General features: G+C 37.4%; 1 protein-coding gene across 12 annotated transcripts in view; it reads left to right on the top strand.

Annotated features, from left to right (window-relative positions):
• Positions 1-13450, top strand: part of MECOM (MDS1 and EVI1 complex locus) — a 582930-nt gene that overhangs the window by 525376 nt on the left and 44104 nt on the right. For all 12 annotated transcript variants that reach the window (XM_021071139.1, XM_021071138.1, XM_021071143.1 and 9 more), the window contains 2 exons: positions 8206-8308; positions 11725-11941. In XM_021071139.1, coding sequence (XP_020926798.1) covers positions 8206-8308; positions 11725-11941 — 320 coding nt within the window. The remainder of the gene's footprint in view (positions 1-8205; positions 8309-11724; positions 11942-13450) is intronic.

Genomic DNA, 13450 nt, shown 5'->3' with positions numbered 1-13450 from the left:
GCATGAAAATGGTTTATTAATTATTTAGAGGTTTCATTTACATCTGCGAGTACCCAGGTGCTTAATGTCAAGTAGGCCAAACACCTAAATGATTTGCTATTGTTGTTAACCTAGATGTTTTGATGTCCTCTCCTTTGACATCTTGAAGGTATCTCACTTTTACACACCATTTTGTTGGTTGCATGGAACATGTTGCTTAAGTTTGGTCTCACCCTGCTCCTGCCTTTCCTCCATCATTTGGTACATTTCCTCACACCTCTGCTGTGCCCTTCACCTAGATCTAAGGCAGAGGAACTCATGGAGCCCCTAGGGACCTCAAATCAGGCCAGTTCTTTTCTATAATATGTTCACAAGTTTTGTGTGCTTAGGAACACTTGTGTCTCTGGACACAAGTTTTCCTCTGATACTTCTTCCTGGTAAAACCATATTGGTGATAATCAGACAGGTCACTATGGCCCAATATGTGTAAGTGGACTTTTAAGATTCACCCAAGACCTGCCTTTCCACTCATGATAATTAGAAGGATCTGGGTGTGTGCTTTGGGGTAGCATTTTCTAGGTGTGTGTGAATTCTGTACCTTAGGAGGGAACACAGTTTCGTTCAGACTCCTGGCCTGCCCTAACATGGTCTCCAAGTGGAATAAAGTTCTCAGAAACCCAAGACATTATTAATCTTGTCATTTACACAAGGTGATAAGTCCTTTCATTTTTAAACAGGCCCTTGACAGCTGGTATTTAGTAAGTAGAATAAGAGACGTCTGCTGTTCACTCTGAAGAAAACGAAATGTGTCGATAAGAGATTATCTAATTCCTGATGAATATTTTGAAGAAATAAGATCTAGAAGGAGTGCCTCTAAGAGAATACAAGGTCAGAATTCTCTTAGGAGATTCTGCCAGCTCCTTTGTGGTTGAGGAACAGCAGCAAGATTCTACAGTGTTTTCAGTTGGAACAGGCATTGTTCTCGTTTGTGCTTTACCTTATAAAGTTTTAACTGCTTCCAGGACCATCACGGCCGAATTGGCACACCCACTTTCCCTCCTTAGGTCCACATCAATGGTTCTATCAGGCTGCAGTGACACTAGGGTAGTATTATTAGTGCAGGCTTATTATGGGCTCAATTATCACGTTATTTTCTTTGGCTTTTTCTGAGAAAAAAAGGTATGCTTGCATCATTCAATTAATGCAGTTTGTGCAAAAAAGCAGGGAAGATCAGCCATGTAAAAGCAAAAGGTAATATCTTAGGCTCTTTCTACTTTTTAAAACTGTTGGCGTCAACTGTCAGGTAATTTGTTAATTTGCTCTTCCTTTACAAGGATTTCTGTCCACATTTTCTATGACCTCTTTTGATGTTAGAATTATTATTGGCTTTGGCCATTTTTTTTGCTTTGCTTTTAAGTCAAGTTCCACTTTTATACCAAAGTTATGCTCTGCTGTTTTAAGATGAATGCCAGCTGGCAGTGCCCAGAGATTGGCTTTGTGAGCGGTGCCTAAGCTGACTTTGGGGGATGTTGTCTGGCTGATAAGTTACTTCCTTCACCCCAAGATGAAACTGTCTCAGACATAGTTTGTCATTTGATATTTACATGATAAAGCGAGTACCTCCCCCTCCAAAAAAAAAGTTTCCCTCATGTAATAATGCCCAGCACACAACATAATACTACACAGAATAGGAATTTGCATTAAGATTCACATACCACATAAGGTGAAAAAAGATGATCTGAGGTATTCTGTACACATTTTAAGTAATTAATGTTTACATGTACACAACAATTCAGGAAGATCCCAAAGCTTCACAGCTATACTAGACTTTAGCTATTTCTAGCATGGCATCAAAAAGACAGTCATAAGAATGCATTATAAACCATTAAGGAGTAAGATGTGTTGGTTAAGAACATAAGAAAGCCTCCAGCCTAGTAAAAAAACCAAGGTGGTCTTTAGCTTCCTCATTGCATAATGATGGAACTCTTCCCAATCATTCTGAAACTGCCCAGAGTGATCAACTGTCAGAGTCAGATGGAATGGCCACATTAAAGACAGGTGGCTAATAGTATTTCTTGTGGGGTCTATAGAGAGATCCTTAGAGGTTATTAAACAAGACAACTTGCAGAGCTTCTGGACTGGGTACACCATAGTTTCCAGGTATAATAAATAATTAGTGGATCCTTATCGCTTGTCCTATTTTTGCAAACTAGAACAACAGTCAATTCTCACTGTTTTGCTTCATCCAATAAATTATACTTGCTTTCTCTTCATGTTATTAACAAAGGGATAAAAATGCGTACGAGTGGGAACTTCCCCTTTATTAATAATTTTGTTCTGAAAATAACCAGCGGATACCTGTTTATTTTCTTTTAGAAGCAGATATAGTGAGACACTATACTATTTTATAGTTTTTAGATTTTTCCTTAAAAATAAATACAGGATATTGTATCTTTGGAGAAACTAAGGAAACTAAGGATGGTTTGTTTTGGCGATGCTTAGCCATGATAATGCTTCCATTCTGTTGGACAAATATCTTTACATTCTGTCATAAGTCTCTCTGTCTGCTGGATATTTTTTGTTATCTCTTACTAATCAGGATCAGAATGTGTAATAGGGTCCTTCTTCCAGGGGTTAAAAACTTGATATCACTCCTACTTTTCCGAATTGGGATGCCCCACGTTTCTGTGGAGAGATCAGGGGTCCAGAGGTACAGACTGTGTTTCCTAAGGCCAGATCTTGTCTCTGTGGACTAGATGTTACCTCGGCGGCACCAAGACTGACAGATGTGTTCATATCAAATGTTGACTTTGTTCAGATATGCAAACTGTCATCTACCTCCCCTCCCACTTGCCCTCCAGACGTTAAAGTTCCATTCAGCTTTTCCTAGTCTTCAGACTGATAAATGGAATGAAGCTATGGAAAATAAAGCATTCAGGCAGAATGTTGGGAGCTGGCAGGGGAAGGAATCAACTGTCAACTTCAAAGTGAAAAGGCAGCAATAGTCTGAAAAAGTTGTCTCTCCGTACAGATTTTGCAGGGAGTATATTTCTCTATTATTTCAATTATTACAACTTCCTGGATAGGTTGAAGGTCACACTTCTACCATTTTCAGACATGCCAAATGCAGTCTATTAAGCATAAATAAAACTTCCAGTGCTTGACCAGGAAAAATAAACGGGGATTCATAACAATAAGTCCTTATTCATCTATTTAAAAGTAAATGATGTTTTCTTTCTTTCTTGTTTTCCCTCTTGTGCACTGAATTTTTCTTCTGTCTCAATAGTGCAAGTGTAATACTTTAAATTGATTCAAGCGCAGAAAACTAGATACCAAGTCTGGTCTGATAGATTCTAGATTTTTCTGTTTTATAGGATAATAAACAAGAACTCACATTATTTTACCATTTATAAATTCGAATGGTAGCATCATCAATTTGATGGAGGAATAGGGTGAACAAGGCTCTGACAGTATACAACAGAATTAATCTGAAAGTATTTTATAGACTATTACCTTTCCTATCAGAATGTTTCTAAGTGTCCATACTCTCTTCAGTAGCTGTCCTCTTGGGCTTAAATAACAAAAGAAACTGACTGTTTAATGAGATGTGATTATTATATAGCATATGGTTATATATAATATATATTACATATAATATGCAATTTATAAAACATACAATTATATATAACTTATATGATATATAATTAGAACTAATCATATACCATTAAACATTAATTTATATTTGTATGTAAAAATAGATTACCAATACCTTGTATAGATTTTTAAATTTCCCCAAAACATAAACTTTGCCACATTTATAAGCCATATATAAAATATAGAACATATCCAAGCACATACATACTTATATGTAACATTGTGTGAAAGTATACCTTTTGGCAGTCTAAAATTTGCTAAATCAAATCCACATCACCACTGCCTTTTACTTCTAGCTTAGCTTTGTGACTATCAAATGACATCTTTTTGACTTTTGGAACTGATTTCAAGGTTTGATTAAAATAAATTAATAATAATAATTTTTAGAGTAATTCTTCATATATGTATAATATTATATTCATGCCTTAAATTTGAATTTTACCAGTAGTAAAAATGAAGAGTTTGAGGGATTTCTAGTTATTGTTAAATATCTGAATGATTTAGCCTTTAAAAAGCACACTAAGAAATTTCACTCGGGTGGTATTTTAGCAAATTTGAAAAATGAAAGAGTACAGAAAGATCCATTAAAGCATTTACTATAATATTTATTATTATATACTGAAGTATTCAGAGATTCAGATATAATATCCACACTTACAAGGATAGAGATACAGCTTTCTGGAAAAATTTTGAAGAGTTCAGCAAAATATTTGGAAAATTAAATTTTTTTCTATGGTAAAATGAAGAGCACCTCAGCTTTCAAAAGTTTCCAATGCAGGGAGAATTAGGCCATGTTCATAACATGTTGTGTTTTTGGAATTTGGTGTATTAGCCACCAAATAGAAAACTCTAAAGGAGTTAACACAGTTTTAAAATATTTATCATGACTTTTAAACAATGGAACTCTCGTATAATTCCATTTTTTATACTTTAAGGCCCTGTTCCTCTAATTTCTCACCTTATATTGGGAGGGATTGAGTTTTTCTGTTCCAATAGAGCATTCTGAGAGAGACACAGCAAAATAATAAATCAACAACCCTTTTGTATCCATTCCAACTTTTTTGAAGTGTTCGAGACTTTTGAGCCCCTCTTTAAATCCTTGAATTGAATTCATCCCAAACTCGCAGATCCAGGACATTTTGGTTCCAGATAACTTTTTCCATAAAACCCCCAATGGAAGAGACAAGTTAACTCTTTTATGGAATTTAACAAAGTAATTGATTCCCTTCTATTTTCCTCCAGCACGAAACCCAGCAGTTACATTAGTAGTGTCTCTGCTTTTGGCATATAACTCAGATGACATATAACTCGTAGGACTGCAAAATTTTGAGAATACAACAGTTTTAAAGACATTTAGATGATATTTTTATAAGCATAGCCAAGGGTATTTAATAGACAAATCTGCGGGAGACGCTACATAAATCACTTCTGTACTTTATTATATCTTTATTTGCCAAAAGACCGACTTTATAATATAAACGCATAGATGTGGTATCTTATTTTCTGAAAGACTTGATTCCTCCAAGATTACATTCCATCTCCCCCCCACACACACATAATTGTTTTGAGGTGACAAATTGTCATTATGTGTTCATTTAAACTACTCCTCACACTTCTCAGACGCCTGCTGGTGTATTATTATCTCTGTTAACGTAAACCCTCTTTATATGTGGACGTCTCTGGATTCGAGTATTCGAATTATACTTTGGGGCCGTTGTGATCATAGGAGGAAAAATGTAATTTTACTTAAGTCTCTCTAGAACCCGAAGGGATGGAATGTTGTGAAGATGGTAAGGGGTAGCAACACCTTGAGGAAAACACTGGGTTCGTAAGGGTGGTAGATGGAACTTGGAGGCACTTTCTTCCTGTGATATGAGGAAGCATGCCCAGAATTTGCCCTCATTACGCCAGGCGCTTGCCAGTTCTTTTCAAACCTCAGTTTCATGAGCACCATAAAAACTCATTTAAAATTGAAAAGAACACCCTGAAGTTAAAAACCCACTCTGCCTTGCCTTGCCTCTCGTGGCCTGGAATGTCACCTTTTACCTCCAGTGAAAAAAGCCAACATCAACACTCTTCTGTGTCTTTTATTTTTTATGTACTCAATACGGTTCACATGACAATCTGGACACTTAAAGGGAAATTACAATAGTGATCTATGTCCCGGCAGAGAGAATTGTCTTTCTATTATATAGTTGCAATGTATCCATCATTTTCTTTTGTTTCTTGCACTGCTCGTTGGATTGAGTAAGTCTAAAATGGAATTAAAAGAGACATGATTAATAGTAGACTCCAAAGCAATCATGATATCCTCGTACTTTCTCCCAGTGATCTGGCATGTGTGTCTGGGCAGCCTTCCCCTGCAGAGACAGTTGTACTCATTTACAATCTTGCGGGATATTGTCTCTTTAACCTCACTATTTCCGAGAAGCCACCGAAAAGTTCTAATATGTCACAATTCAAATGTCAACATGTTGTTGGAAAGGAAGCTAATAAGTTAAACCTTTGAGAGATGCCAAAAGAAGAGGTGATTCAAACTGTTGAGAGAAGTCTATTGTTTTCAAAGGGGAAATAGAACTCTAGAATGAAACAGGGTACTTATGAGCATTTAACTGGAAGGTTTAGGGGAGAAAAAGCAAACGCACACTCATTTTTTTTTTTTTTAACCTGCTATCTTTTGAGAGGAACTATTCCTCTCCGTGTACTTCCAAAGAATGGAAAATGTGAAGGTTAGGATTAATAAGGTACAACCTGCAAATTTTCAGGTTTTTGATAGAACCAGCACATAACAAAAAGTGGTTTTCCTAAGATAGTCTGGATTCTATCTGTGGATAGCGATAAAGACTCTAAGGTTATTATAAAATATTAGAGCAACATTTTATGTTTGGCATTATTATCTATAGACCAACCTCATGGTAAAATTACTGTTGCATGAAAAAAAGTGATTTTATTTTGACAGGAAAGAAACTAAGCAGAAAATGCTCCTCATTGAGTTATTTTTTGAATTTAGCACAATTTCGTGCTCTGGTCCTTTTAAAGAAAAATAAACAATTGGACTTTAGAGCCACCTACTGGAATGAACAGGCACGTACTTATGTTTAATGTCCTCTGTTTGCAAAAGAAAAACAGATAAATATAATTAAAGTTATGCACTCTCTCTTGATCTTATAAGACATTAAATTACTCAACTTTTCTCAGTTTGAAATATCAAGTGGTCCTGCAAGAAACCACAGAACAATGTTTTCTGAAACAGATGCCTCCCATTTGTTAGTATGGTGTACCAATTGTGTTATGTGACTTTTCTCCTCATTGGATCAAGATTGAGTAGAATTGAATCCCTACTTTTGTGGTTGTCATTGTTGCTTTTGGTGGTGGTGGTGGGGTGTGTGAATGTAAATGCTTTCATTTTCACCAGTTAACTGTGTAACTTTATTCTTCATAACGTCTATCTGGTTGCGGAATTGTTGCTTGATAAATAATCTTAGAATTAAAGACTAAGAACATTTTATGTTAAAATGGAAAAGCACCTTAAATATTTTCATGATTAAATCCTTTTTATTTTGACAAATAATTGACATATAACATAACATTAGTTTCAGGTGTACAACATAATGATTCAATGTTTGTATATGCTGCAAATTAGAATTAAGTGCTTTTATGAATGAAAAAACTCTAAAGCCTGGACAAGTAAATTGGGCAATGACTTAGCTAAGGTCACAGAGCTGGTCAGGGGAAAGGTGGGCAGTGCTTAGAAAATATAGGTCAGGGTTTTTTCCACACTTGCCCCACTGCTTTTCAGTAAGTCATTAATGGATTTATTAAATACTTCCTCTCATCAGCAATTTGCTAGAAAGTAAGGGAAATAAGCACCACCCCCAAACTCTGGTAAATGAATCAATTGAAGGCATAATGCCTGCTTTCAAAGAGTGGAATCAAGAGCTGGGTTATGAAACCAGGTCCTGGATGTGCAAGTACCACATCTGAGTGGTGAAAGAGGGATTAAGTTTTCAAAAAAACAAAATACTCTCCTTTGACTATGTTCTGTACAGAGCTTACTGTCATGGTTCTTTATGATGTGTCCCTCCAACCTAGTACCTTAAAAGCACTTTGTTGAGAAGGTGCTATTTTGGAGAACATACTCAAGGAGAGGGTACTTGTGCCCCTGTCAGCCTTGGTTGGACCACTGCTGAATAACAAGAGACACATTCAACTCTCTGAGTACATGTGTGGTTCACTAGCAGAAAGAATTCAGAGAAGGGATAGTTCTTTGTTAAACATTACACAGGGTGTATGTAACACAGCAAGCCTTGCCTTAAGGAAATTTGACTTGTGAAGTGGGAGTTGGAAAAGATTTGTGAGCTGGCATGAGAGTCACAGCTTTCCATGTATCATCAGGGGGCTAATTTTCAGTATATAAAACAGGATGTCATAGTTCTTTTGATGACAATAAAAAGGAGTATTTCTGTTAAGGTGTGGGAAAATGTACAGTTATCTGAGTGGATATCTTGCCCTTTCTTAATATTCACTTCTCTTACTCTCTTTCCCACCCCACCCGTTCATTGTCTCTTGAAGATATTTTACAGAGTAGTCGCAGACATCGCACCGGGAGAGGAGCTCCTGCTGTTCATGAAGAGTGAAGACTATCCCCATGAAACTATGGCACCGGATATCCACGGTTAGTACCACTCATGCTTCCATCCTACCCACCCTCATTTGGAGCTTGTGATGGAACACTCAGAAGGATCCATCACACTTGGTGTTGGTTAGTTTCCCTGGCTCGTCAGTGTCAGTTTTAAGGAATTCCTTCTCATAGAGTGGTTATTTGCTTGGTTTGTCATCTGGCTGCTATTGCTGTGAAGCTAAAGTAAGCAGAGGTCTCCTTTGAAATGGAGGGCAAAGGAATTTTGAGTATTTGGACTGAAGCATCACATAGTTAAACCTCCTGTCTATGCTTTAGGTTGTGGTGAGAAGGCTCTCACTGTCTGAAAGTCCATCCAGGGAGCTTGGTTTTGGGCTTTTGTAAACCTAGCAGTTGTTCCTCCTGTCTAATATTCTATTACTGGGAAGCATGTTTCTAACGTGAGTAAAGTCCTAGCATGGCCATGTGGGAGGGGGCTGGGGGTGATGAGGGTTGGGAGAAAAGTACAGATGAGGAAATTTTAGAGCCAGAGGGATTTGTGTTTGTCGGAGATCTGTTCTAAATCAAAGAAAGAGGGATCGAAAAAGAATTATAATCACTAGTGATACATAATCAGGTCAGAATAAAAGGAAATTTTATTTGTATTGATTTGTATCACTGAGATGAGAATTTAATACTTTTTTCTTTCTTTTTCCTATTTGTCTCTCTTAATATGATTCAATTCAACATAATCTAGTGGTGTCTTTAGAGTGTTTTATAGTTGGAAGGACAACTGGATGGGTTCCCCATCCCAACTTACCAAAGAGGTGGGGATCGCTCCACTTCCCAAATGGGAGAACCTCAGCCTCTGCTCCTGCAGCTCCTATGAAGGAAGCGACCACTGTTGGCTAGCTCTTTGCTTGAAAACTTTTTCCTTTGGCTGAGCTGCATTTTGCCTCTATATAGACCACACTGGTTGTATTCTGGGGAGACTTTTGGAAACTGTTTTCTTCTTAGAAACTGTGACAAGTAAATGACATTAGAAACCCAGAGTTGTCAGCTAGCCTGGTAGAGTTTGAGCCTGAATGGGGAAGCTGACCCAACACAAAAGCACTCTTTGTCAGCAAAGTATGCTTAGATGATTAAAAAAAATGTAGTTTTAGCTTGAGACATCTTTCATCAGTGAATGTTAGCTCTAAAAAGATTTTCAAACACTTTTTTTTTGAAATATAAATGGTTAGTTTATTATTCTAAAAAGCCCAAGTAGAGGTGACTATTTTTCTTTTAGGGTTACCCTTTTATAAATTACTTGTCTTTATAACACACTTGAACACATCAGTTGCTTATACCACGTATGTTATACATAATGTTTATATGATTTGTATTTCATACTTCTAGGATTTCATGTTTCTTAGGAAAGAAAATAAAACACATGCATTTTAACCTACTGTATGCTAGATGTTGTATGCTCACCATTTAGTGTCTTATTTAATCTTTTATACATGGATGAAACCTGTAAGAAAGAGATTGTTTCCATTATGCAGGTAGGGAAACTGAGGCTACATAAGCCTAAGTAAATTGGCCGAGACCACATGACTAGAAAGTAGTATAGAGTCAGCAGTCAAACCAAAGTCTTGCTGTCTCTCAAGTCCATGCTTTTCATGTGTTATGTGACCTGGAGGCTCTGTTTGTGTTCACATGACTGGCCAAGATCCTAAATTTAGATCTTAAATATGTGAATGGTGTCACGGACTGTAGGAAATGTTTCCATTACCTAGTTTAGGCCATTGAGAAACCTGTCTTTAGAGCTGAGGTGATTTATTTTAGAACACCTTCCTCCTCATTAACCCTCTGAGTCCAAAATGGACAAACCCTACAGAATCTGCATACTGATTTCTTTACTCTTCTGCCCCCTCATTATTGGTTTAGTTTAAACTAAGCTAGTGTGGTATGTGGATTACAGCAACAACATCTCATTTGACCTCTCCGCTTGGCTTCTCACACTGAAGGGGGCAGGCCCACTTTCAGTGGCTTTCTGCTCCCTTCTTAGCATGAACCAAAAAAGCCCCCAGTGACCTGCTACCCTTGCTAACTTCATTTCCCACTCTTCCCCTACATGCGCCCTATAAACCTGTCATATTCCACTCCAGTTTCACCTCTCCACCAGCCTGCCCTGCTCTTTCTTGCCTTCATCATGGGCCTATGCCAGTCCCTCTGCCTGAATTGTCCTCCCTCAGCCTGCGTCACCTGGCTGATTCTTCCACATTACAAAGCCTTTTCTGAACCTCTCTCCGTCAAGATAGATGGATTTGGCACATTCTTCTGGATGTGCCTTCGGTCCTCTGCATGCATCTGTCATAAAATCTATCACACTGTTTATTCACATGTATATCCCCTTAGGTTTCTTATGTATTCATTCCCTAGCAAAATTTTGCCTCACCTTCAGTAGGTAACTAAAATATCCCCTCAAAAACATTCGGTCAACAAATGAGTGGCTGTAGGTCCTGGCTGCAGGTCTGTAACACAGGGATTATGTACTGTGCTGTTGTCCTCCATGGCTGTCTGCACTATGAGCTATTTGCAAGACTTCTGTAATTGTGTCTGTGTGGTCAGTGCAGAATATGGCCTTATGTGTGGGCCCAAAGCTATTCCAATGGAAAGAATAGAAACAATGCCCTCACTACCTGACTCTGTAACTTTGTTATCTCTGGTCTCCACTATTACCATTTCTTTATCTTACTGATTTAAAGTGCAAATTCATGGTATGTTGGCTGTTTGACAAAGCCATGCCAATTAGCACTGATCCTGGGGGAACATAAATGAGCTTAGAAAAGTGCTAAAAACATGCTGTGTCCCACTCTAAGTAATGATGAATGTTAAGGCATTTCCAAGTGGATTGGTATTAACCAGGCTTAAAGATGCTCAGATAGGGACTCTGCGTCCCATGTACCCTACTGGTAATGAGCCACAATGAGAAGAATATGGGACAGAGATGGCTTCAAATTCTGACAAAATCACTTATATCTATAATCCCTGACTAGTTACTGAACTTCTCTGAGCTTCAAAACCCTCATCTGAAAATTGGGATAAACATCTGACCATATAATTCCTCTCAGTCGGGTTTTAAGTACTATCAGTAATCCATGTACAGGGTTGAGGAAGTAGATAATGCCCAGTAAGTGGTCATTATTACTTTTACTCTCCTGTGCATATTAAACCCTGGAAGGGTTTCATCATAAAGTTTTATTTGATAATAAGACTACACAGTAACCATAGCCATCATTTATGTTATTGCGTTAGGCTGTATCCTGGCTTCTTTCTGTATATGATTTCTTATCCGTGTTAACATGGAAGTAGTGGAAAGGACAACCAAATACTTTCTATTGTGTCCTCCACAATTCAGTAAGGACTGCTGGTTTGTGGTCATGCTTCCTGATTGCTCCATACTGGTAACACCTGAGTTATTTTTGCAGAAGAACGGCAATACCGCTGTGAGGACTGTGACCAGCTCTTCGAGTCCAAGGCTGAACTAGCAGATCACCAGAAGTTCCCGTGCAGCACCCCTCACTCAGCATTCTCAATGGTGGAAGAAGACTTTCAACAGAAACTCGAGAGTGAAAATGATCTCCGAGAGATACATGCAATTCAGGAGTGTAAGGAATGTGACCAAGCTTTTCCTGATTTGCAAAGGTTAGACATGGCATGTTGCACTATAGAACGTCTTTATTTACTCCACAATAAAATGCCATTATGCTGAATTTTCAGAATTTATGCAGATGAGAATTTTGGAACAGCAATGAGTCAGGCAAATGTGTTAGTGACAAGTTTAGAAATCATTTTTCTCTAGAAATTCTTACCTGCGATATATTTGCAGGGAAGTTTGAACTAGTTATTTTGATGTCAGATAGAAAAAAAATAAGTTTATTACTATTTAGATAGTGTTATTGGCAACCAAACATTTAACATCACAGTAAACATAAATTAGGAGAGGAATTAAGAGTGCTGGAGCAACAACAATGCTAATTAATCTAATTATATACCAAGCAGTCAAGCTACCCCCCTCTAGAAACATTCAGATGATAAAAAAAGAGACAATTCTGGTACCTACTTAAGGAAAGATAGATGGTCTTTTGATCGATCAATGTAACCTGTGGATTTAATTTTTACTAATTATCTAACCCGCACCTACATAAAAGAATAAAAGAAGCATGCTCAGGGCAGAATAAGTTGAATTTTCTAAAAGGGAAAAAATAAGCATTATCTAAATGAAATAATTCTTTAATACTTTTTTTTTTTTAATGTTGCACACATAGCATATGGAAATTCCTGGGCTAGGGATTGAATCCAAGCTATATCACAGCTTCAGCAATACCAGATCCTTTAAGCTATTGTGCAGGGCCAGGGATTGAACCCGTACCTCCGCAGAGACCTGAGCCGCTGCAGTCAGATTCTTAACCCACTGTGCCATGATGGGTTACTCCCTTAATACTTGTTTTTTTAAAAAATAAAAATCATATTTCAGTGATGTATTAGCTTTTTATATAGCCTTTTGAATTTAATCAAGAATACTTTTTATTTCTGGTAAAGAAAACATCAACCCTAGAACCTATGTTTTGAAAGCTGTATTGATAATTATGCTACAAAATGGGCTTTCAGATTATAGAGGTGTTTCACCAGCTAATAAGTTTTTTTGTTTGTTTCTCCCTATTAGTTTTTACCTTGGTCCACAAGCAAGTTTAATAATTGTATTCATTACTTTGCTTTTAAATCTGGAATCCACAATTAGAATTTCCACTGAACATAACATCATTGTATTTAAATGGGTCTGAGGGTGTATCAACTGGCCTGACTCAAAGGTGTAATTACTCACACTCCACTTCTTTCAATTTACCTTTTTGTTTCCTTTCTTTCCTTACTTCTTCCTCCTCCTCGTCTCCTTCTCACTTCTGTTGATTGCTTTGTATCTCTCTTCTCATAGGAAAGGATTTCATGTGGCAGTCTTTCATTTTAATGCATAGATGACCAAAACGGCATCAACTACATAACCCATTCCTTAAGGAGACTGAATCAAAGGAATGATTCTCCCAAGCTTTGAAAACCTGGTCTTAATTTAGTTGTTAGAGAGAAAACATTAGGTGGCCTAGGAGGGCTTTCCTAGGACCCTTTAAATTCATCTTTACTACTTAATATAAATCCACA

The sequence above is a fragment of the Sus scrofa genome, chromosome 13, assembly GCF_000003025.6.
Source record: "Sus scrofa isolate TJ Tabasco breed Duroc chromosome 13, Sscrofa11.1, whole genome shotgun sequence".
Lineage (NCBI taxonomy): Eukaryota > Metazoa > Chordata > Mammalia > Artiodactyla > Suidae > Sus > Sus scrofa.
The sequence above is the reverse complement of the archived record's forward strand: the minus strand, read 5'-3'. Positions and strand labels throughout refer to the sequence as shown.